The sequence below is a fragment of the Pelecanus crispus genome, chromosome 2 (assembly GCF_030463565.1).
Source record: "Pelecanus crispus isolate bPelCri1 chromosome 2, bPelCri1.pri, whole genome shotgun sequence".
Classification (NCBI taxonomy): Eukaryota; Metazoa; Chordata; class Aves; order Pelecaniformes; family Pelecanidae; genus Pelecanus; species Pelecanus crispus.
The window spans coordinates 22551398-22578694 of NC_134644.1; the positions used below are offsets into that span (position 1 = coordinate 22551398).

At 36.0% G+C, this 27297-nt stretch overlaps 1 protein-coding gene across 1 annotated transcript in view; it reads right to left on the bottom strand.

Annotated features, from left to right (window-relative positions):
* Nucleotides 1-27297, bottom strand: part of MALRD1 (MAM and LDL receptor class A domain containing 1) — a 285717-nt gene that overhangs the window by 199377 nt on the left and 59043 nt on the right. Inside the window, exons 14-18 of the mRNA XM_075728156.1 lie at nucleotides 21282-21434; nucleotides 21025-21130; nucleotides 19397-19764; nucleotides 17344-17756; nucleotides 812-899 (exon numbers count right to left, since the gene is read on the bottom strand). Coding sequence (XP_075584271.1) covers nucleotides 812-899; nucleotides 17344-17756; nucleotides 19397-19764; nucleotides 21025-21130; nucleotides 21282-21434 — 1128 coding nt within the window. The remainder of the gene's footprint in view (nucleotides 1-811; nucleotides 900-17343; nucleotides 17757-19396; nucleotides 19765-21024; nucleotides 21131-21281; nucleotides 21435-27297) is intronic.

Below are 27297 nucleotides of genomic sequence, written 5' to 3' on the forward strand. Positions count from 1 at the left end.
TTGGTATTTGGTTATTCAAAGTGGAGCCAGAGCAACTGGGCAGCTGGTGCTTAATTCTAGGGTGCAGGGACATGGGAGCCCCGTTCTTTTTCCCTGATCCAACTTACATTAAATATGGTGGAATATGCCATGGCTATTGACTATTTTGTAGACTATTCCCACAGTCTCTTTGACTCTTTCTCGGTTGTTGCGATTTTTTTTTATCTTATGGAGGAAGTAAAATAGAGGCAGGACCCTGGAGTGTCTTAAAAATTGCTCTCAATACTAAAAGTATTTCAGAAATGTACAGAACACAAAAACTGTTTCCTATCCAGCTCTGTCCACCATTACACGTGAGTATTTTTGTTTTATCTTTCCACACAAAATGAGCTTTTTTTTTTTTTCTTATTTATGAACTTTTTTCCTTATTTATGAACTTTGAAACTCTGACTTATTAGGGGGAGGCAGAAGGGAGGGAGGGGGAAGAATTATTGGGGGGAGACAGAAGGCTGCATCAAACTGAGTTTGCTGAATGAAAGATCAGTTTGTTTACACACAGTTTCTTTTTACTTCTAGGAATCAAGACGTCAGAGTTTGGAAGCCTCACACTTCTTACTGAGGGTCTCTTTTGGACCTTATATGCACAGCAGAAGCTACTTTGTGCTGATACCTGCATATGAGGGCCTGAGAAGCAGGGAAACAAATCTGGGTTTCCTTGTCAGGCGTGAGTCACAGTTTGATCTGGATTTTGCTTTTCCAGTAGCAATATTTACAAATGATAGCAAAGAAGCAGCTCACAGCTAGGAGATGTACATTTTAACTATTTTCTTACCATTATAAAGAGTACAGCCTAGAAAAGACATGTCATCAAGTCCAATGTCTCCAGTGAAACCATCTCCTACAGTACCTTTCACCAAGATCTAGGGAAACAAGAATTACAAAAGCATTTTTCAGTATATAGTAGACTTCCACTTCTCATTAAATATTTCATATCAATTGATGGAGGAATCATTTACCACGTTTCACACTTAAAATGAGATTAAATTTGTTCTAGGGGATATATTTTAGTAACACTTTACAAAAGAGACTAATTATTATCAGCTTTCACTGGTGGTCACATTAATCACAGTGAACCGTAACAGAATGGTTGGCTTCACAATCGTGTAAATCCACTGAAACATCATCACTGTGATATAAAATGATGGCCAGACATTATCATAACTGGCACATTATGATTAGCTCCTTTGGTACTTATTGTAATAACATTAATCATGATTAATTATGATAACATTCGTGTTAATAAATTACATACCCTTATATAAAATCCACTGTGGTGAAAACAATTAAGCAGGTTAGAGATGTGCTATGGAACTTTTTAAAGAAAAATATTCTACTATTTCATTAGAGTTGCCAATGTTGTATACGCTTATTTGCTTGTTATTATCTACTGCCAAGGAATGGGAGAGGTTAGTGTATGTGGAATACTCTCTAGGTGACTGAATAAGCCTCTTTTCTTCTGACTGTTGCCGAATGGTAAAAATCCAAGCAGGTGATCAGAGAAAGATTTAGTAAGAATTTTCTTAATTTAAACTAATTTAGAAATCCTTAGTCATTAGAACAATAAAACCTCTTCAAACCATACATTTTTTAAAAGATAAATAAATGTTTTGCTGATCCAATGGAGTTCAAATATTAAAGCTATTCCTTTGCCATTTTTTAAAAATACTTATGTCACATCTTACACGTACATTCACACACACACACATTCAAGCTTCCAGATTATTCTGGAATGCTGCATAAAATTTCAAATACATTTTTCACCATTTGTTCCTCAGTTCAATAGACAATTCCTACAAAGGAATGAAGTATAAATAGTGGCAAAAATAGAGCAACACTGCTTTAAAGTACTGTTAGTTCTAATATTTTTGTGGTAATTTACTTATTTACAATTTTATTGGCAAAGAAAGCTTATTTTCAAGTAATGAAGCACTGCTCAGAGATGCTGGGCACTTCTGTGTAGACAGGTGTCTCAATTCTTTTGACCAAATATCACTGATATCTTGGAAATGTCCTCACATCAAATATAATTTAAAAATATATGCTTGAATTTTACATTTCAGTATTTCTTTTGTCCTATAGTAGATGACTTACACAGTCATTACTAAGACAAACGCAAGCCCCTTCAAAACTACACTATTTTTCTATGGGATTGTGCTGTGCTCTGACGGATGTTAACCTGTAGGTTGGGGGGCTTCTCTCCTGCCCCTTAAGAAAGAATACTTTTATTAAGGGCAGAAAAACCTCCAAAGATAGAAGTGGCAGGACACAGTTCTGCAGGAGTAATTCAATTCCGAATACCTCTTTATTGTTATGATGATGACTATGATTGTATTACTTAAAATATCCCCACCCAAATTATTTTTATTTATTTAATTATTTATTTATGTACTTACCTGGGGAGTCTGACACTTTGTCACAGAGCATAAACTTATTCAGTTACAGAAAAAGAAAGTACAGAAAATGTAACAGAGGTGTAGGTATATGTTCTGATAGACTTAAAACTGAAAATAGGACCAATTTATCAGTTAGCGCTGCAGCATAAAACAGTCTCTCTGCAGCTGTGGTTAAACATTGACCACTTTAATTAATTTGCCAACTGAAAATCTGCAAACTTCATAAGCTATTATTAAACAACCTCCAGGGAACTCATCTACCATGAAGCTCATTTCACATCTCATTTATTATTTGAATGAGGATAAATAGTTCCCAATTTCTCCAGTTTTCAGAACTCTAGAGAACCAGTCTGAATGAAATCTATAAAGGTAACAAAAGGCATGCTACATAAAAAAGGGGGGAAAAAAACCTCCATGAAAAGCAAAATGTGTTAGAATGACATTCCATATACAGAAAAAGGATTGATCCCTTAAGATTTTGAACAAAATAGGTTTTTGAAGGGTGAAGGAACATTATGACAAATGTTAACAGAGGTATTACAACGGGTATTACTGTTCTGTACAAATGTTCCATTTTTACAGTAATGCTCATTTCTGTCACTGGCCAGTTCCCACTGAAGGTTTAGCAAAATAAAATCTTAATTTCCATAAAAGCATAGTTTAAGCTAGAATGGAATTGATTCCAAGAACTGTGAGGTGTTCAAAATTCTGAAGACTTCTGAATGTCTAGAAAATACTGATATTAGTTCTAATGTATTTACCTAGTAATAGAGCCAAACAATATCTCAGGTTTGTCACAGGAAGTATAAACTGTGTTACTTAACAATTTTTTTAGTAGTCAGAGCATGCTAATTTTGACTAGGTTTGCTATGATTATTTCTGGCAAGAAACCATGTGATTTGTTTTGAAGAGGAAAGAACAACCACACAAGTGGATAACAGTACAAATAACTGACAGAACACTGCCATCAAAAACTTTTGTCATAACTTACTGAAAGCAAATGCAGGATTGAAAGTCATATACATTTCACTGCCTATCTCTGAAGTAAACTACTCCTATATTTTAATGCTATGTATAAATAAAGGAAAATGTCTCATAACTTTTTATCATGAAAAGCAACCAATTTCCTATGAGATGATGGAACTTTTGTAATTACAGATAAAGGATAAGCCATAGAACCATGAACTATGTGAAATCTGTATCAAAATTCCTTGCTTCAAAGCTCCTTTTTATCAAGATATCTTCATCCAACAATCATGTCACAATAAGTCTTCACTGTAGGACGATTTTTTCAAGAACACATGAACATATTCCTATAATGATATCCCAAGAAGTACACAAAAAAACCAAAACTATTTACCAAGCAAACACATTTTTTTCAGAAAAGTTGTAATTTAAAAAAAAAAAACCTGATAAATTTAGATTTAATTTTGACTTCTTGAGTTACTAGTTCATGTCAAAGAATACTTATTGACGTCTTTGATAAGTGAGTCCAAACATGGTAATTTATTCCTCCCTGGTTTTATTTCTCTGCTTCCTTAGCTGCCATCAAAGGAGTTGTCACTGTGCGACCTAAGACTATTTGCCAAATCTGTCATCTAGGCATCCAGTAGTTGCATCCTGACTACATGGCACTGAACTTTTCCTCTGTACCTTTCGCACCATTGTTTCTCTTGGGAAAAAAAACAGGTGTACTGGCAGAAGGGGTGCCACAGCATGTTCCAGCTTTCCCTCTCATGTGGGGAATGACTAGGCAATCAGGGCTACTATGCATAGTGTGGAGCCCTTCTGCCCCTAAAAGCAAGCACAAGTGGAGACAGCCCATCAGCTGCTGGAAAGATTATCAACATTAGGTCACCACAACATTTTAACGATACACTTAGAAAAGCTCAAGATTCCACTGCTCATCTTCAAAGCCCATCAGCCCCTTTCTTTTGCGTCCATCAAAAATACATTAGACGTTAATGTCTCAAGACTTCAAGAGTTGAAATGAAGTCCTTTCATACAGGTGTTCAAATGAATTCTTACCAATGATCATAAGGACATACACATCAAATATGAAAAATCTTGTGTCAAATATTTGATGTTTACAGTGCTTGGTTTTACAAGATACTGAAACCCACTATTTCTAGTTCAGTAAAGGACTTGAACACACTTCACTATAAGATTGTGAACCCTCATGCTGATTTATGATGTTTTTCCAAGCATTTCTCTAAAATGCAGGGAAGAATCACATTTCTATCCTGCTTTAGACTCTTCATTGATGTCAGTAGGGCTGCTGACAAGCATAATATTAATAATGGTTTACATATTCTGGGCATCAGTACTTTGCTGTATTAAGGCCACAAAACTTCACTCAAGAGAAAAGATCCTGTTTTCATTCTCTAATATTAATGTTGGAAGAATTATTGCAGAAGTATATAGTCACTGCCTAAAAATTTCTAAGATTCTAGCTTTATAAAACAACATGGTTAGCCTGCCCGCTTGGGAAACATCTATCTAGTAATTATAATGATAAAGCCTATATTTAATCCAATTTAAGGTCATGGTTAGCTTCAACTTCATCTGTAAAGATTTACAGAAGCATCCTCTATTTCACAAGATTATGGCAGAATGAAATTTTTCAAAAGCATCCCAGATGGTAAATACAAAGTGTTAAAAAAACATACTCAAACCCACAAAAAACACAGTAAAATAGACAAAATGCCAATGGACAAAATGCACTTCAAATCTGAAGATATTTTTCAGTCTCAAAATTAATTTAATTTCTATTCAGTTGGCTACATGGGCCCCAAAATGTATATATATCTTGAAGCAATTCTACTTTTTGTAATAGTAAAAAAGTAAATGTTTTCTTTTCCTAAAGAGGATGGATGATGTTATTTTTTAAAATTACTTAAAAATCATTAAGTAATGAAAATACTTAACAGATAAGGATATGCTCACAGACAATACTAGAACATCCATGGTTAACTGGGCAAGGCCAAATCTAGTCCAAAATAATCCCCCAAAGATACTGTAAATTTTCTCCCGCATACAAGGTACAAGTCCTGTTAGTAGTCCTCTATAAATTTAGGGGTTTTTTTCTGAGCATCAGTCATTTCTGATAGTCTTGTGGTTAATTATGCAGACAGTGTAAGGATCCAAAGGGTGGATCTAACTGATAGGCTGTTTCGACAAGGATACATACAAGCGAAAGTGGGTGAGTTGTAGTATGGGAATAGCCAAGCAATGGCAAGTCTGATGATGTTCTTCCATGATCAGCTTTTAATGAGTCTAATCATGTTAAGGTACCCTGAATTACTTTCAGATGGAATCTCCTCACCACTCCTTCACCATAAGTGTGTTTTTTCTGCTAGGGTCATCTTCCATGACAGGCGTATGCAGGTTCAGCAGCTCACACACATATTCACTTACACGTTACATAGATTCTTTCTTTCTCCCAACCACTGTTTTCCCAGATCTTAAAATTAAATAAATAAATAATAACATTACAGGATTCTGGCTGAGTTACTATGTCAAATTCCTGGGTTTTATGGTCTTAAAAGATGTGCCCCACATCAACCAGGATAGCTTGTTATGACCTGAGTACTTTTGTCCCTCCCCTTTGCACCCTGGTGCATGTCAAGACGTCAAGGGCTTCATAAAGATATCTCCACAACTTTATCCAGCGAAGCCTGAATAGGGCCTTCATGGACAGACCTGTATCTGATCTATGCAATGCTTATTGCTAATTCTCCCATGCTGAGCTAATGAGTATCCTGGAAGAAGACGTACATCATTTTCTTTTCAATGTTTATGAAAACATTTGTGCCAGCAACAGAGTCAATTGTCCGTTTAGCAGCAAATGCTAGTGAGCAAGGGAATCACTATTACATCTTTTGCCTAAAGGTGTGGACCTTTCCTTATCCAAAGGATTTTGCCTGACTACAGAACTCTATAGAATTGCTGCTCCTACACCTGTGTATATGGCCTTAACCTCCCAAAGTAAGAAAACAATAACATAGGGATATTATCAGAGCATATGATTTGCCATGAAATCCTGTCTTCATTAAAGGTAATGAGAGTTTTGCTATATACTTCAGTGGAAGTAGAGTTTCTACAATTGTTTCTTAATTCTGCTCTAAGCATACTTAATAAACGTAGAAAGAATATAAAAGATAATATAAAAAAAACCCCTGTGTTTGATGTAAAGAATAGAACTAAGGAAGGAGACTTAATTAAAGCTTCAGTGAAGTTCTGCTTTCCTGTGGTGGTCTTGTCACCTTTTCAAAAGTGGCTTCTAGATCCAGTAAAGGAATGAGAAAAGTGTCACTAACATTTTCATTCTCTTTGCAAAGTTATCCAAGTCTCATTTTCCCGTTCAGGAATTCCTGATAAGTAATATAGTAATATCAATAGCAAATTTAAGACACTAATCTTAATTTTCAGGAAAGCAAAATTCCTGCTTTACACGATTCCCCTCAAACTCACACGACTCACACAGTCTTTCAATGGGTTGTGAAAGGCATTGAAAGCCTTTCATTCCTTCAGGTTTTCCATATCTAAAATGTGGGCAATATCTGACAGTTCATTGGCATATAGAAAGGTTATTTTTACCTTGTGTGATTTCCTTTGAGTTTCCTGCATGTAAATAGGGAACAAAGGTGAACCACACCAACCCCTGCCCCTTTGTCCCCCGTCCCCCTCTCTCCCTCCCCCCAAAAAAGCAAGGAAACAACAGATGTGAAATTAAGAATACAATTTTGACTGAAAAAGGCATTGTACAGATAACTTAGAAATTCTTATTCTTGGTCCCATTTGTGCATATGTTGTGGCTTTATGCCATCGTGGCTGGTCTTCCACTGCATACCAACAAAATAATAATGCAAAGAATAAATTATTTCTATTGCCACAGAGTGGAGTACAGTTTAATAATATTAAGTATTGTACTAGCACTGAAAAAAAGGGCAATTTCTTTCCCAAAGAACTGAACTAAAGCCATGCAATTATCCCTGAAAGTTTGCACAATGGACAATATATTTTCCTGGCTTCCCATGTGTTTTCCTTGTTTTCTGTGCTCTGAAATCCACTTGTCAAAAACAGCAATACTGATGTTCAGAAATTACTTTTTAAAAAAATCACACTGCTTTTTGCCTTTCAAACATATTGCATTGCACCACACACATTTTCAAGACATAAGTTCTCTGTATTTCACTGAACAGACTTCACTGTCAACACAAAGTTCACCACCAACGACAGAGTCTTATGGTTGTTTTTCACTTGTTCCCACAAATGTCCCAGTTCCCTCATTGTCCACTCTACATACATATTGTTTCTCACCTAGACTGTGGACTGGTGAAGAAGCCTGAGCATTGTCCCAGCTAGAGCCTACATAAGATCTGCATGAAGTAGGGACATGAGATGGACATGACATGTGCCAGCTTTTGTTCCTGGCCTACTGTAGTCCTCCAAGGCAGGCCTTGATCCTGGTCATGAGGACAGGACATGGTGGAGAAGCCTAGGTCATACAAGTGCAAGTATTAAAGCTGTTATACCAAAAGGGATTGATACTTCAACAGTACAGACATGAAGTAATTCATACGATTTAGCCTGACATCATCATCCTCTGGCACAGCTCCCAAAAACCCTGTAACCATCTCTGCACATCACACCTTTCCAGGACACATTCTAACAAGACCTGAGAGTTAAATAACAGTAACACAACAACTCTTCTGGTTTTGGTGGGGGTTTTTTAGCTAGCCTATGTAGATATGTAAGTTATACTCTGGGCTGCATAAAAAAAGCATGGTCAGCAGGTCAAGGGAGGTGATTCTCCTCCTGTACTCTGCTCTCATGAGACACCACCTGGAGTACTGCATCTGGCTGTGGGGTCCCCAGAATCAGGAATACATGGACCTGTTAGAGCAGGTCTAGAGGGCCACAAAAATGATCTGAGTGCTGGAACACTTCTCCTATGAAGAAACACTGAGAGAGTTAGGGTTGTTTAGCCTGGAGTTTTAAACTGAAAGAGGGTAGATTTAGATTGGACATAAGGAAGAAACTTTTTATGGTGATGGAGGTAAGACATTGCAACAGGTTGCCCAGAGAAGTTGTGGATGCCTTGTCATTGGAAGAGTTCAAGGTCAGGTTGGATGAGGCTTTAAGCAACCTGATGTAGTGAAAGATGTCCCTGCCTAAGGCAGAGGGTTTGAACTGGGTGATCTTTAAAGGTCCTTTCCAATCCAAACCATTCTATGATTCTGTGATCACTGAAGAATTAAAAAATGTGGGTAGCACTTCCCCACCAAAATTAATTAGCCAATTAATAAACAAATGTTCCAGAGGCAACTACATACCAAACTGTATAGGTCAGCCAGCAACCACAGGCTTTACATTGCCACAGTGAAAATAAAACTGAGAATGTTGACTATAAACAGATCAGAAAACAACTGCTCAATATAAATCTGAAAACCAAAGGGTGGTGTACAACATGTAAGCAAAAGAAGCCAACACAAAAATCAGAGATGAAGTAAAATAGTCTGTGCCCAGAAAGAGAGATAGCAAGCTGCAGTAAGTATGACTGGATATCCATGTATTTGGAGCAGAACTGGCAGAGCGAGGTGTAACAGAAGCATGTGGTAACCTGTAGAGGACCAAAAAACCAAAAAAAATCCCTGAATACTGGTCTCAGCAGTCTATTGAGGAAAGTGCAAAGGAGAAGAGTAGGAGAAGAAAGATGAGGAATGACAAAGTGAAAGCTGAAATTGAAGCTGTTCCTGGAGTGGAAATCCATGATGACTAAATCCTTGTGTGAAAATCACTACTAAAGGGATCAAAAGCAATAATGGAAAAATGATCTCAAGTGGGTATTAGAGCTGTGATATAGATCTTAAAGAAGGACTTGATAAATTCAGAGATGCTTTCAACACCAGGTTTTAATGAAAGATATGTATCTGACCAACTGAATATTAACAAACTCCTAATGGTATGTCAGCACACACTGAAAATGAGGCCCTGAACAAAGAAGCAAGCAGACAATCAAATCAATGCTGAAGGCTAACAACACTTGACAACAATAAACCTGGTTCAATAAGGGCAAAAGCAGTTGCAGAAAATCTGGAATCATAGTTAGAATATCAAAAAGGGTGAGCCTCTCGATGCACCGAATGTTGTCTGCAGCATCATGCCTCTCAGCATGAGGACGGATGTACCAGAGGTTAGGTCAGCTGTCCAGCTAATTGCAGTGTGTGCCTCCCAGTGGACTGCTGCCACTTCTACAATGAGAACAAAAGAGGCATGCAGTGGTAACTCCCAAACTCTTGGCAGTATATCACAGGTGGAGGTTATAGCCTTATTGTTGTGCTAGTAGCCCTTAGCATACTTTTCTTTCAATATTTTGCAAAGTTACTTATTGGTTCCGTTCATACTTCTTTGTACACAAAACATCCGTTGGCAGCGAACTGTACAACAGACCATCCTAAAATAGTATTTCCTTTTGTTTTGATTGTGTTGCCTACTAATTTCAAAGAGTACTTCTCATTCTCTATATTCAGAGAAATCATTAATGATCATTCCCTATGCAGCTTCTCTATGACCCTGTTGATTTGATGTTTCTCTGTTATATCTCAACCATCTCTCTTTCCAAGAGTAACACTCTTCATCCAATCCAAGTATTGTAGAAAGGGTCAAACTTTTCTAAGTTGTTTTTTTTTTTTTTTTCAGCTTAATGTTCCTAACATAAAGGCAAATATGTAATTACTTTGCTTTGTTTATTAGGACATACAGAAGAAAGAGCACAAACTGTTCAGAACCAGTTTCCTTCTAACACTGTGAGTGGTAAAGGTAAGTCCTAGCTGCATGTGCTGATATGCAACTGTAACAGGCTGAACCATGGTTTTCTCACATTGCTTTTCACCTAGGAAATAATACTTCTCTTTGGGACAATAAAAAGTTATGTGCACTTTTCCAGCAAAGCTGCATGCAAGAAGTAGAATATGGCTAAGTTTGATCAGCTCCATTTTCTGCAGTACACCAGCATACGTCCAGAATTTCAACCTGACATTTATCAATTAATGATTAGAGAAGGCTGAAAAACTCCTACACTTAAGTCAATCTAAAAAAGTATTAACATTACAAACCGCACTGAAAATTGCTCTCAGAGGTGCTGTGAAATGTGATATGAGATCTAGAACCTGTAATTTCAATAGTTCTGATGCTTGTTATGCAGGAAAGGAAATTTGAAATTTTCTTACTTCAAGGATATTATAGCTGACAAGGCAGCCAAGAAGTCATTATCTTTTCTTAAATTGATACAAAGTGTATGTAGTCTACTATAACAAGTCCTGCTATATTATTCATGTATGAAATATAATTATCACCACTAGAGATGTGTGAAATAAAAATATTAAATTCTGAAACCTTGCAATTTGCCATAGCATGGGCTTTTTCTTTGAAACAGAAATAAAAAACACTTTAAAAATAGTTTGTAAAGTAGAATTATGCCAAAAAGTCAGTTTTCTACTAGAACCCTGAGTTTCTCACTGCAGAAATAGTTGTTGTTGTTGTTGGTGGTGATCAATCTATTCTCTTCTCAGAAAAGCAATTGCAAGAAACAGCTGGAATTGCAGAAATAACTGAAGAGTGAGCTTTGTGATCCTGCTTCACTTATTACAGAGCAGATCATCAGAATCCCCAAAGAAGAATCCCTACCTCATCTCACTGAGGAATGAAAAGGGAGGGAGTAGAAGGTGAGAAAGTAGATACTGCCTCTGTGATTGTGACCAGCTGCCTGGTAGTACCTTAAATATATATTTTTAGCCCTTCCTGGCTCTCTTTTTAGAAGAATGGTAAGAGCCTGGATGCAAATAATGTATGTTTACTACACATGTATTTGACACCAAATTTATCTTACGTCAAGGGCATACCAAAACCATAATACAAGAAGTAGCTGGGTATTATTAAGGAAAACATAACACAACCCTATAATCAAGGTTAAAAACTCAACTGCAAATAGGTGCCTCCATAACTAATTCTATGGTTAAAAGATGATGAGTAACTGAAAATAAAAAGTATTTGGAGTGAGCTAATTTGCCTTTGAATTTGAAAATTTTTGTAAGAAAAGGTACAATATACCCTATTTCTCCATAACAGAAATGAAAAGATGAAAAATGAATATTTAAATGAATGTATTAAAAGGGGAAAAAAAAAAAAAATCAATCACCTTAATCTAGTGTCTCAGAAATGAAGAAAACTTCCTTCAGATTCTTACCTGTCTTCAGACAAATACTACTGCTAAAAAATAAAGTTGATTCTTGATTTAGCACCATTCAAGAAGTATACTTGAGTATTTATGTGTCAGAATTAATTAGGATTGGCACTTCACCCTTCTCATTTGACCCACCATACAACTGATATTATATTTGATGATATTGTCACAGATCATGAATAATATGTTATTAGGGCTGTGAGTAACTTAGAAAATTATTTCAGAATTAATTTTCTCTTTCATCCAAAGTATTGTGAAATATATTAATTTTATTAAGGATTTCTTTGGCAATGACCCAAGGCTTCCTCTTCAACAGACAACTAACAACTGCTGGGGTAATACTTCCAAGGTGGCTCAGTCTAAGCTGGGACTGATGATGCTTGTAATGCTTCACTCGATGAATATCCTGCTGTAGCAAAGTAAAATAAAACCTTCCTGAAGGCTGACTTTCATAGATTCATGTCCGTATGGGTAAGGGGACCCTAGTGATTCTCAAAGATGTTTCCTGATCTAGAAATCATGCTCAGTGATTGCAACAGGGAATGCCTCCCTGTTCAGCACTGGGTGGCTGCTATATCAGATCGTATGAGCTGAAGAACTAAAAAAGGAAGATGACATGTGGGAATCCCTAGGGGTTCTAGGATTTACAACCAAAAAAAGAGCTGTAACTACAGTCTTACTGAACATTTCTTCCTTGCAGATGCTGCAGTGACAACTCACATCATACTATGTAACACTAAATGAGACAAAAGCATTTTATAGTACAACTAAGTCAATTCTTTTTGATACATTTGCAACCCACAGTAAAAAGCCAACATCAAAGTCCTTTATATGAGAATGTCTGAAATAGGGCCAGTCAGCACTTATGCTTTGATAGTTCATCCTGAATAAGGGATGGGGCTATTCAGAACATCAGAAGAATGCAAGACACAAGTCACATTTTGCTTTAACAAAATAGAGGTCCATTCCAGGACAGAATCATAGAATCATAGAATCATTTAGGTTGGAAAAGACCTTTAAGATCATCCAGTCCAACCATTAACCTATACTACCAAGTCTACTCTAAGCCAATCAAGGGTAGACTAGACTAAACCATGTCACAAAGTGCCACATCTACCCATTTTTTGAACACCTCCAGGGATGGTGACTCCACCACCTCTCTGGGCAGCCTGTTCCAATGCTTGACCACCCTTTCCGTAAAGAAATTTTTCCTAATTTCCAACCTAAACCTCCCCTGGTGCAGCTTGAGCCCATTTCCTCTCGTCCTATCGCTAGCTACTTGGGAGAAGAGACCAACACCCACCTCGCTACAACCTCCTTTCAGGTAGTTGTAGAGAGCGATAAGGTCACCCCTCAGCCTCCTCTTCTCTAAGCTAAACAGTCCCAGTTCCCTCAGCTGCTCCTCATAAGGCCTGTTCTCTAGACCCTTCACCAGCCTTGTTGCCCTTTTCTGAACATGTATTTTTTCCCCAAACTGACAAAACTTTGAATATACAAAATTGTCTTGGTTTAAATTATTAGCAATGAATGGTGCAACCACTGCACCTGAAAACATGCTAGAGTATCAAAGGTACAAACAGCAATGTACAAAAAAACCCTGGAAAGGTATCCACTGTGCTTCAACCATCATGTCTTCCCATGTTTTCTCATATTCCAAACCGTTATATCTAGTTTAAAATGCTGCTCAGGAGCTTGAGAAATCTAATTTGCACCATTATCAATATACTCAGTCATACAAGTTTCAGAATCAGGCCCTTAAAATACAAACAGTTTGGATTCTACACCGAGAAGAACATAAAAATAGCACAACAGGTACTAAAAATAGTAGCTGGAGAAAGAAGGTTGGCTTGTATTTGTGTTTGTAGAACACAGTGCTATTCTATATCCATAGCAAATATATCATTCTAATTTTCAATCAATATTCCATTACTTTCTAAGCTAATACCAGTTGATAATATGAGTAAAATTATTGCAGTGGATTTGGTTGCTTACTTTTCTTAACCACTTGTAAAATAGTAAAATACCAAATGTATTTTATATCTACTTAATTGCAATTTTATTTTGCATATAAACTTCCTTAAGCTAGTATTTTTGAACAAATTTTTATGATTTACTTTCTCCTGATTTTGGTCCTTGTTTTTCACACTTGAAGGGAGAAATTTTATATTTGAAGGGAGATGTAAGGTTTTATATATGATACTCAAAATACTAAAATTGTTAGTAATTATACTCAATATAGCATTAATAATTAATCATGTACTTAAACAGTGTATTTGCATTTTTAAGTTTCATAACAACCAACTTAAAAAAATAGACTGATCATTATAAAATCATCACAGAATATGAGACTTCTTTATGTATTATGTATGCTTTGGAGTATCAGAGATCTATAACCATCTTTGTTCACAGAGATAAACATGCATATTGTAGATGAACAAAAAGTGAACTGGATTGGGGTAAAGGTAATTCTTTTTTTTTTTTTTTTTTAACATGTTCTGCAGTACAATAAAGTTGCCCTAGATATCCTATGATGAACACAGTAGAGACAAGATTTATATCGTGACTAAAAGAAGACTACACTGCCCAAAAGGACTGAGATACAGACACCATTGTTCACATAATATCAACATTTCCTTTTTCTGTATCCACAGAAATTTGAATGAATAGAGCAAGCTAAGACAGCTACATTTATCTAAAATGTTAAAATAGAATCTTTGCACTTTCTTCTGAACAGAAACTATTTCAGGTATTATGATTATTCAAGGATGATAAAATTGAAAAGGTAGTAAAAGACCTGTAAGTAAACTTCTTCTTTATGTAAGATTAAAATAAATGTAGATCAAGTAAAGAGACAAGTACACTCAACAACCTATTCTTTCTCATATTGAAACAAGTATTGCATATAATAAAATGGAATAGCTTGAAAAGGAATATATTTTTAACTTGAAATTTTTACAGCACCACCACCCCCCCAAATTAGTATAATTTCTTGCAGATTATTAAATCCTTTGCAGATTTCTGTGTCATAGTAGTTCTGAATTCAAAGGGAAACTCTAGATCACTAAAGCTGCAAAACTGAGTTTTGTAAGCATGTGTATTTTGGACTGGTTTTATTACTTGTCAGCATCATTATTCGAGAGAGAGGCTTAATTTTGGCTCAGAAAACTACATTCCTTTCATTTAAAGAAGTTACATCTAAATTTCCCTTTTCACTCATCCAGCTACTCCTGTTCTGCTCACTGATGTCACATTTAACACACTGGAAAACATTTGATGGAACAGCAACAAACTTCAGCCATGGTTTGATGGCAGCTAGAACAAAGGTTTCTTGAGAAATTTAAGATTCTGAGGTTTAGTGGAAGCTGGTGTGAGCAAAGGAAGTCTTCATGTGCTGTTCCCTTTGGGTTTCTGTCAGAGCATTCAATTAAAGGCCCTACAGTTTCATATCTATAGAGTTCCAAACTTTCAAAAGGGGATCTGGCTTTCCAGAGGTCCTCAATTATCTTTTTTTGCTGCTTTGAATTTTTGGTTGAGAACTCCTCCTTATCCTAACAGTTAGTATATAAGCGCAATTGTTTATATGCTCCCAAAGTTGGCTTCCCATGCTAGTAAATAAACTCAAAATGTTAACTTGAGGGATTTGCTATTCATAGTGATTCTTTCTTGGAATGTGGTAAACAAATGACAGATGTACATAAGGAGGAAAGAGGAAGAGGTGGTATCAGCTGTCTCAGATATATGATCATCTCTTACATTTAGAAGAGAAAAAGCAAAATGAAGGTCTGTGTTACAAACACTTAGGCCATCTTTGGTCCTAGAGTCTAACATTTTCTATTCACTAGGAATCTCTGAAAATCCTAAAACAGCTGATGAGATGCTCTAGCTAGAGACAGAGGAGATTAGGTAGTCAAGACATGTATTTTTGACCACAAAATTATTAAAAAGTTCTATCTTATTTTTAGACTGTCAAGAAAAAAAATCTATTCTTGAATGAATCTAAATATTTCCTTTGAAGCATGGAGGTGATCTACAAGACTTTAAGCATGTGGTGAGAAAACACTGAACCACTAATTTTATAGGGTGTAGGGAACACAACATAGTAAACATAGAGGCTACAACTTTAATACTGTTACCTGGCCAGTAGACAGCCCAAAACTAACTTAGAGGCTGTTCTAGTATGCATCTCAGTAGAAATACTTCAAAGAAAAAGTGGTGACAGAGTGTGAAGACCTTTCCCCCCACCTGTCTTTAGCCCTGGAAGTATCCAAACGCTGTGCACTTAAAGGGAAGACTGGAAAGCGGTCAGCACTTGGCAACGTATTAGCAACAGAATAACAACTTGTTCTCTTCAAAATTTCTGAGTTTTGAAGGGTCATAGGTTGTAACACAGCAAGCTCCATCATAAGAAACGCAATACACAATAAAGAACATCAAATCTTGATCTCTTTCTTCAGAACAAACTATCAGATTATACCTTACACCTCACACCCCTCAAAGATGACTATGAAAAAGAAAACTATGTCAAAAGAATATAAGATCTTTGCATTCCCTGCACAGAACTGGGCAAGTACAATAGAAAACCCTATAACACTAACATATTAAAAATATTTTCAGCTACTGAACAGATCTTCCTAACCCTCAGGATGCCAAATATAGGATACATGGGTTTATAGATCTTTATACTAACTACCAGACATAGGATATGTTTTCTTACTTTAAAAAAAAAAAAAAAAAAAAAAAAAAAAAGCCTTTGTTAGCATTATGTTGATACTCCTCTACATTGCTAAAAGGGTCTTGACAAAAAATGAGCACTCTCGTTCCAGGTGCCTTAGTGGAACCAAATTTACTATTAAAGCCTTTTCCTCCAAAGAAGATAGAACTTCTCTCCACCTAAAAATAATCTTTTGGGAAATAAATGTGGGACAATCCAAAGAAAATATTGCATTATATCAGATTTAAAAGGAAGCTGTTTCTTTTTATAATACATTTTGAGGGTTTTTAAAATTAATTTTATGACCGCTTGGCACTAAAATGAACTAATGTCTCCACTAATAAACCTGTAGGTTCATTAACCTGACCAGAATAAACAGATCACACATAGTGAAAGGTTAATAACATATACAATTTTAAAAAGGTGATAAAATAAATCAAGATCTGTATCTGTAACTTACTATAATCATATCTGCTTCCAAATGATATTTGATTGTTGCCCTAAACTTGTACCCAAGTATTTTGAACTGATATTTTTTCTGGCATTATGTAGTTAAAGTATATGTAACTCTGGAAAAGTAAGGCAGGGAAGAGGATTTTTTTTTTTTTTAACAGTCCTTTTTTCATGAATGAATCAAAGTTTTTGCCGAGCTGTTCTGTAGCAGATTCAGATAAGTTTGTTTCACCAAATGCTTGAAAACCAAAAATAGCATCTACTTTAAATACCACATGTCCCTGTTCAAAACATTAAACCCAAGTGTTTTAGGGGGAAAAGTAAATTCAACAAAAAATAAGTATTTCAGACATGTTTCATCAAAAAAAACCCTACAAATGTATTTCAAAATAAATGTGATCAGACAGTTACAAATATCTTTGAGATCGCACAGTCATTTACATACTTGCAGTGTTTTACGATGCAGTAAATAAGCACTTTGCAACCTAGAAGTATCATACCTGAAATGGCTTAGAGGTGCTGATGTAGAGTGTCTGTCTGATCCATCTGTTTCCTTGATTTCCAAACTTGTACCACAACAGCTGTCCCTTACTATTACTCACAGTTCTCTGGAAGACTGACAGCTTGTAAACTTGCTTTCCAAACATATGATAATGAAAGCGGAAAATGCAGGTTCCGTTGCCGGAAGGGTTGAAGAGAGGACTAAGCAAAACTGCTTTATCTTGGAATTGGCGTGGCTCGGAGGATTCCATGTAGAGGTAGTGGCCCCCAGCTGTGCCTGTCGTGTGATCCTTTAACGGGCCTGTATTAACTGTGGGGGTTGGACCCTGTATTCTGATCCAGTCAAAGTCATCTTCAACGTCCTGCTCCCAATTGCACAACCCATCTTCAAAGTTACACTTCAGGTCAGGGTCTGAAATGTAAACAGAACAGACTGTCAAACGAAAACAGTATCACAAGGTGATTGTGCTCCAATATCTTTTTCTCCTTTCAAAAATTTCGTTCTAATATAGAGAAAAATGCATATCTTCTTTTCCTTGCAAAATTTCCCCTCTGAAGAATAAATATACACTTGCCTGGATGAAAAAAGAAAAATAAATCTTTACTTAATTACCTCCTCTATCAACATATATATGGCAAGCTGTACATAATTAACTTCTTGAATAAACAGAACTGTGAATAACATTTTATTATTCATATTATTAAAATTATGTACTTTTATAATTAAAACACGCAGGTTTTTAACTGACATTTAACTGAGTAAAGGACTTAAAACTGAGGTTAATTGGATGAAATAAACCACAGGATAGTTTTGTAGGTATGTGTAATAAGTGACCTAATATGTTTTTGCATGGCAGGAGTAGTCTTAAAAATGGGTTGTATTTTAGATCTTTATTATCCTCAATAATAGTAGTGTGATAGCTTTATCAAAGCTAAATTCAAAAGAGGCATTTATAAGGCAACTGCACTTTATTATTTGACACCAAGGCAAAATATATTGATTAGACCAATTACTTCTAGTGTAAAAAAATAAAATGTCTATTGGAGGTAGAGAACTTGCATTTTGTCTTTGCATCTGCCTTTCATAAACAGTATCTGACATAATAACATTCTTTTGTACTTTAATTAAGCTGTTATTTTTCATGATGTTTAAAACTGCAAGTCATATAGTACTTCCTTACTATAGACCTCAAATTGGGTTATAAAGAAGATAGACATTTTACAAGTGGGAAAACTGAGATAGGCTGGAAGCCTGCACTTTCTTTTAAATTCAGATCAGTTTTAAGTTGATATTCGGCAAATAGCAGTGCAAGCTGGCATCCCCTCAAGCATGTAAGGTGTCCCCTGTTTCTCAAACTCATTGTGATTTGCATAATTTAGTTACCTCAGGATGTGGTAAATCAACTGCTAGTTAATTTTACTTTATATTAATGTTCTTGAGTTCTTAAAATTTATGAATGCATGCTTCAGGGAGAAAATCATCAACAGCACCCTTCAGCACTGCAAGGCGAATGTCAAAAATGTGAATGACCCATAGCTTTCCTTAGTACTTACATGTTCTTTCTTTCAAAGGAACAATTATGCCCAGCATGAGTAGTATCTTCTAGTACAGATATTTTAGCATTTTCTAGGTAGAAAGTGTATAGGCCATAAAAAGATATAGGACATACACTCCTCTCAGTCCATATACATCTTCCACTGTACGTCCATCAGTATAATCAAAGACAGCATGTTAACCCAAATCAACTGGCAGACTGTGAATCCTCCCTTTTAAAATAAACTTGTAATGCATGTGTGTGTTTTACAAAAGTTAAAAAAACAAGGCTCATTTGGATAAAGGAGATTGAATTCCATTTACCCTCAGTTGTAACTCATCATATGGATTTAAGTTAAAAATTTTCAGTCTGTTTCATCAGTAAATATATTCAGTTGAATCATCACTGGCTGTGACACTGAGAAGTTGTAACAGTACTGTGCTTTTTTACTCCAGGGATGAATTTGGCAAGTAAATTTTGGTTTGATATAAAATAAGCAACAATAGAAAGTACTTACTACAGTTATCTTCATCCGATCCATCCCCACAGTTATCCACAAGATCACAGACCAATAAACTGTCAATACACACTTTTGTGTCTCTGCACCAGAAATGATTAGGACCTTCACAACTTAATGCTGGAGGTGGAAGAGCACAATTTTCAAATATAATATCATCAATTGCTGAGACGCCGTCATAAAAACCCAGACTGATTTTATCAAGTGATAATTGGAAAGGATGTAGAAGGCGTCCAAGCTGAATGACTGCTTTCAGCCATTGATTTCCCTCGTTGTAATATGCCCTCCAAAGGACAGTAGGCTGCTTCAGCCCGTCCACAAGCAACTGCATCTCTGCTGCCCCAACCGACTGGCCGTAATTGTAATACCTAAAATGACAAAAAAAGGTTAATGCTGCAAATAATGAGAATGGACCACTTGATGTATAATGGCCAGTATCTTTTCTGTCATCACTCCGTGAAACATAGGAAGTCCACACTGCCTACTTCCAGTTTACCTGTAATTCAATCCACTTTCTGTATGATGGTAGGGTAGGCTGCTGTATCAGTCCAGGACTCATTTCAAGAATTGAAGATTGTGAGAGAAGCAGCATACTTCATTTAATTAAAACCCATAGCTGAAGAGACACATTTGTTTTCATATTAAGCAATGAGCACTGCTCACTCAGATGCATAAAGTGTTTTTTATAAATTTAATTCAGTACATAATTGTAAAGTTTCAAGAAGGAAAAACAGAACACTTGCTGAATACAAAAGTACACCTTCTATCTATGTTAGTTATTGTTAACGTTACACTTTACAGCATTTTTGGAGGATCTTAAAGCATTTAAAAATCATAAATATTTAGGTGAGCAACTGTACAACAAAACGGGGAACAGAACCAGGAACAGAACCAACAACTTGTAATTTCCAGACCTATACTCCAACTTCAAGTCTTGAGTGTTTGATAAAAAGAGATTTCCTCTTCCTATGGCAAATGTATTTGACATTACTGAGAAAAACTGCACTTAATAATATCAAAGTCAGGCCAAATATTTATTTAAGCAGTAGCACCACTTTTGACCTTAGTCAAGAAATTATCACAGTTTAGTTTTTCTGTCTCTCTTTGACAAGACTGCACAAAGATTGAGACAAGACAATAACTGAAAGGGGTTTTAGTTTTTTTTCTATGTATATAAAGAAAGGATTGGAAGCAAAGCTCCAATTCTTGCATTGGAGCTTTCGCTTAAAGATGATACAGTCTAATTTTGGATATTGTAGGTGACTCAAGGAGCTACTAGATTTTTGGATGGTTTCCTGTTCTTGAACAAAATTGCACAACATTTTCAAATTTACTTAACCAAAGTAGAAACGTTAGCAAAATGACTGTGGTATTTGTCCAGGTATATGCAGACACAATCCTTTAATATAATTTTGCTCACAGCCTGACAACAAAGTCATCCCATGTTTCAGTTCTGTTGTCCAAGTGCTTCAGCTTATTTCTGCATATTGTTCACAATAAAGATATGATTAAAGAATAAAAAGAAATAAATACTGCAGAAGAAGGTATGTCTATGGCAAACTATAACTTCAATTTCAGTCCAAGAGAAACAATTTGAGATGATCCATGAACTTTAAATTATTTCATACCAAAAGGACAATGTGCAATTTGATCCAGTTTGTCTGAACTTCGGGCTTCGTAGCTGAGCTACTTGTGAAATGCTGCTGCTGTTTTTCAGAATGAACATAAAATGACCTATCAAAATAAAACAGAAAACAACTTTTCAGGCCAAATAAAGAAAGTGTTTCTAAAGTTTTTTAAAGCATTTGTGGCCTCCACTTATAATCTGATTAAAGAGCACATGTATCTATTCCACTTCTCTCTTTCTAGGCCTGGCTTGTCTTACCTTCAGATTTGTTGTAGGTGTGATCATGTGGAGGAGCTTGCTTCTGAAAAGCAGGTGCAAGAGCACTACTGGAACTTCTTACCCAATCAAATTCATCTGCATTTGCAGTTTCAATCCAACCGCAGCTCTCTCTTTCAAAATCACATGCAGCAGCTGAAATGAGAAAAGAGACATTTTGCTTTATCTCTGTATAGGACATTACTAAATAAGATTTGCAGTATGAAAAGGAAATAAAACATTGCTAATACATCACTGATATTCTAGAAAGAAGGCTAGGAAAGGGGCATGGAGAGGCAGAGTACAAGATGGGGTATTTGCTTTATATCAGTTGGGTAAAACAGCAGTCCCACAGGAACAACCAAACCATCCTTATATGAAATATATTCAGTAAAACAAGTATTTCCCTCTAAAGACACTGCAGCCAAAGCACTCAAAGCAAGGGAGGGGGCACTGAAGACAGACCTCACAATCCTCATGTTGCAGAGCAAGAACACAGAGCACACAAAGCAGTAACAAGCCTTCTGCAAGATCTTTTAGGGAATTGATGCTGGAGTCAGAAATCAAATCCCTTATTTCCTGAACCTCAGCAAGTGTGCTAATGATAACGAAACACTTCCTCTAGTTATAATAGCAATTAAGTTAAATATCACGGATTACTGAGACACTATGATATTGCTAAAAGGAGGAAATCTCTGAAACACAAACTACTGCAGTGAAAAAGATTTTAAAAATATATTCAGCTGCATTCTTCAATTCTACATTTAAAGGAGCAGAGATATTTTAGAAAATGTGTATTATACAAAATAAAGGAAAGAAAGGAGTGGGTGTCATGTATGAATGAATGTAAATTGACAAATATTTATTATGTTAAAATGAAGAAACATCCGGTTTTCCTCTTCTGCACTTTAAAAATAATCCTCATTAAATCACAAAATGACATTTTTGAGTCCTGTGATTATAACAGGCATTAAATGGGAAATATTAAGAAATTATTTCAAGATTTTTCTAATCAATAATTTTCAATTATATACATGGAATTAAAACAAACAAACAAACAAAAAAAACCCCACCAGACATGACTATCAGAATTCTACCATTATTTTATACCATCTTATCACAACTTCCAGTGGCCATATCATTACACTATAGAAAATGCACATTTCAGAATCAAAGGAAGTCTCTTGGAGAATAAGATTACATAAATGTTTATTTATGGATGATATGGGAGCTTTTTGATTTTTTTCTTCTTCTTTAAGGGTTCTGTCACATTAAGTTATACATCATTTGTTAGAAAGAATGAAAAAATTACTAAGCAGGCAAGTTAGTATTATTGTTGGTTAGGGCTTCTAAAAAGATGAGATCTTGTGGATAATTAAGCAAAACACATAGAAATCTACAGTTATTAATGCTGCTTCAGAGAAAATCATTCCACAAATATGGAAGACCAAATAACATTTAAGAGATCAAAGAAAATAGGAGTTCACTATACATATGGTTTATGTGGGTCAGAAACATCAATGATAAAATGATATAGATCAAATGTGACAAAGAAACAGAAGGAAGACATTTTTTGATAGAATGTTTTGATGAATACAATGAAGACAAAAGATATTTGCAAATATTCAAGGACCTAGGCATGACAGAAATGACTGAAAATCCACCAACAGAACATAACAATAGGGGAATATGGAGAGCTATGTCTGATTTGCTTTTTGCTTGATAGAAGAAACCGTCCCATATTCCCAGAACAGCAACAAAGAATATGACAAACCATGGACACAGATGGTTACACCAAAAGAAGCAAATAAACAAGATAAAACTGTTAAGTCTGAGCCCAGACTTGCATCTGTAACTTGTAACAGAGACAAAACGTAAAAGAAAGGATGCACAAAACCATACATTTAACATAAGCATGGATGAATACACTGAGATAAAATAACCCTGAAACTTTCAGCTAAATCTTAAGCCAACTGTTTAACCTAGGGAAGATAGAAGCCTAGAGCAAGCTGGTAGAGCCTGGGTGAAATGTACTTAGTTCTTAATGCTTGATAACACTTCAATTACCTAATTGTGCCATAATCTCTTTGACTGGCACTTTAATTTCAGACAGATTATCCAGAAAGAAAGGCCATTGCTTGGGTACCTCTGTAGTTTCTTTCACAGTGAACACACACAAACTATCCTAGCACTTTATTTTCTGCCTTTCTCCTATTTCTTACTTTCTTACATGCTTTCTTTATATTGTAACCATCAAGTGGCCCTACAGACTCTGCCAGGGTTGTCTTCTCCTCATATGTTTGAGGAATTATTGCTAGGTTTTTTTAAACTTTTTTTGTCATCCTTACTGTGTCCAAAATATTTCATCTTTTCTATCTTTTTCATTTGGACATTACTTCAGATATTTGTTTGATGCTTGTTTACTTCTAATAGTATCCATGCCACCTGTATGGATATATTTTTCTTTGCTGTCCCTTTTAGTGTCTTTTTTAACAAGCTCCCTCAATAATCATTGAACGAACCAGAGTGATACTGTGAGCATAGCATTTAAGGGTAGCTGACTTTATTGATGTTTTGAGAAAGCTGCCTTTATATCTACAGCAGATTTGGTTTCTCTGAGCTGACTTGTTACCACAAAAGTCTAGATTTCTTTCTGATTTTGGGTTCTTATGCAAAGTGCTTTACCCTTTTCTGTTTTGAAGGAGCTTCACTCAAAGGTCTTCACAAACCAGACGTGCAGCTTCTCTGTAAGCTGAACAATGACTAACAAGAATTTAAGAAGTCCTGCTGAAAACAGTATTTAAAAACAAATGTTTAAGACATTAGCATTTCTGCCAGACTGCAAGTTCATCAATATCTACATTCCCCAAAAATCTCTCCCTGTCTCTCAGCCCATGTATGTTTATGCAGAATGCACCATTAAAAAAATCCAGGTGAAGAGACATCATCATCATTAATGGCTTACAAGCTCTTCTTTTACTCAAAAGCTGTTTAAAAAGGCTCTAATATGCTAGTAGACTTTAATTTTTTTTTTTTTAAATTAGTAATTTTAAGGTAAATTTAGGAACTTATAGCTAGATGTCATAAAGAAGACAATCTTCAAATCCAGGAACCAAAACCAGTTTAACTCTAGACATACTGTCCTGGTTTCAGCTGGGATAGAGTTATTTTTCTTCCTAGTAGCTGGCGTAGTGCTGTGTTTTGCATTTAATATGAGAATAATACTGATAACACACTGAAGTTTTAGTTGTTGCTAAGTAGTGCTGAAACTAGTCATGGACTTTCTCAGCTACCCATGCTCTGCCAGGTGCACAAGAAGCTGGGAGGGGGCACAAACAGAACAGTTGATCCAAACTGCCCAAAGGGCTATTCCATACCATATGACGTCATGCTCAGTATATAAATTGCGGGGAGTTGGCTGGGGGGCAGCGATTGCTGCTTGGGGACTGGCTGGGCATCGGTCAGCAGGTGGTGAGCAATTGCATTGTGCATCACTTGCTTTGTATATTCTTTTGTCATTATTATTATTATTTTCTCTTCCTTTGCTGTCCTATTAAACTGCCTTTATCTCAACCCATGGGTTTTACTTCCCCCCCAGTTCTCTCTCTTACTCCACCGGGGTGGCGGGGGAGAGTAAGCAAGCGGCTGTGGGATACTTAGTTGCTGACTGGGTTAAACCACGACCTAAGCTGTTTTAACGCCCTTTATAATACAAACACACTGAAAAGTGTTACATCTGCCTTCCCATATTTACGTTTTCTATCACAGCCACTATTTGCTAATGTCATGACATATACATGCTCAAATAACACTGTACTTTGTAGGTGCACTGGCCTAATTTCTACACAAAAAAAATGAAAGTGGTCAATTAAAAAAAAATATTACAAAAGTTCATCAGTAATAAGCAATGCTAACTGGAAAAAAATACAAAAACCAAAAAGCAGCTATTTGAAGATCAAACAAGTTTGACCTTTACAAAACCCCAGTTAGAGTTTCTCCTTCTCTCAATGCCCATCCCCAAATATCATCTGCTACAGTTTTGAAAAAAAAAAAAAAAAAAAAAAAATCGAAAGTACTTCCACATAAAAGTTTAGAGTAAAAAATTGAATTCTAATCTAATTTGTATGATGATATTCTCATATATATAAAAACATAGTTTTACAATTGTTTAGGACAGACAGATATGGTAGTCTCCTCTATGGATGGCTACAGGAAACAAAGCACTCCAGGACATTTTCTTCTGCTAATTTCTGTTGGGAAATCCATTTCAATAGCCATGAAATTGCAACAGACCTATTTGTGATTTAAGTCATGTGAGCTTTTTAGTAACAGACAAACATAACTTGTACATAACACATAGGTGTATATCTTTTGTGAAAGGAGGAAGAGGGTTTTTTATATGTAAGAGAGGAAAAATATGCAGAGGGAAAAGATGTTGTTATAAATAAATCTAGTGATTTCACTGTGCACCTACATTTTTAACAAACTAACTGCACTACATGTCTCCTAACACTAACTTACCTGTAGGACTTGCAAAGATTGATATTTTTACAGAGGGAAAATAAAATTCTGTGGGTGCACACACAACACTACTAATTAACCCTGCACCTACCCTAAACATTGCCCACAAAAAATAACTGTACTGTCACATATAATTGTTACAATTTTATTTTCTAAATAATGATATGAAATAATCTTCACTGCACAACTCTGATTTTGATGGCAGTCCACTACGCGCAGTGAGGCAGAGATGCAATCATCTAACTAATGTCAGTTTCATAACAATATTTTTAAGTGAAATAGCATCCAAAACCACTGGTTTATTAAATCTGATATTTTCTGGAAATCTCTTGGTTCATATGATACTGTCATTTGCAAATGCTTCTCAGGTTCTGAGTGTGTGATTGCAGTGTAGTGATAAGGGAAATAGTCCTAAAGTAATAAAAGCCTCCAAAATAATCAAATTACATTTGATTGACATTTTCATTGGAAATACAGCAAATTAGGTCCAAATCTCTCCTCCATGCAAAATGTTAATGAAGTCTGAAGAGAATTACGTCTCTTAAACAACACAATAATCCGGTGATTTAGGCTGTTGGATACCCAGGTCCAGGTGAAATATAAATGACAAATTTATGTATTCTTTAGCAATCAAGTGCTTAGCTTTCCATGTCCATTAGAATGCTCCTTCTATATAACTGAAGGGGAAAATTCTTATTTTTATTGAACTAAACAAAAATAAGATCTGATGGTCATTATTCAGGCCATCTTGTTATTTACCCTGTTTTCTCTGCCACTGCAGCTCGTGCAATATTTGTTGTTGTAGTGCATACTTTGCACTACAGGAGATAGGAGTAACTATACAACAAGGAGATATACTTTTTGCCCAGAAATATTACACAGACATTTGCTGACAGAAGTAGAGAAGGTAGATTCATTACTTCTGGGTTCTACAGAAATTCTGAAAGTGTGTGTTGTCTCCAGCAGAAAAATGCCTTTGCTATTTCCTCAAAGTTGTTCTTTTTCCGCAGCCTATTTCCCCTTTTACCTGTTCCACAACTACTCTTCTTTAACCCTTTATCTCAGTCCTAGTCTCCCTGAAAAGCTGGAAATCCTCACTGTCTCCCTTGCTGGAAATCCCCATTTCCCCAGACAATTCCTTGCTCCAGCTCCTCTCACGTGGTCTCAGTTCTCTACCACTCACTGCCACACTTTACCCTGATCCCTCCCAAAGCATCACTGCTCCACATCTGTATTCTTCATTCCAATTCTCTCCTCTTACCAAACTTTTAATCTTTCATTATTGTTATCTCTTCTGACAATGTATCACTGGCTCTTTGACCAGCTGATCTTAATCCTTCCCCCACAGCACCCTGGGTCCTTCCCACCCCAGCTTGCTCCAGCCCTCTGGTTACTCCTCTCCCACACCAGCAAGTTCAAGCTATGCAGCCTTTGCAGCCATTCCTTGGTCACAGCCAAAGGTGGTTTCCTGTCTCTGTAGATGGCATTTCAGTCCCAT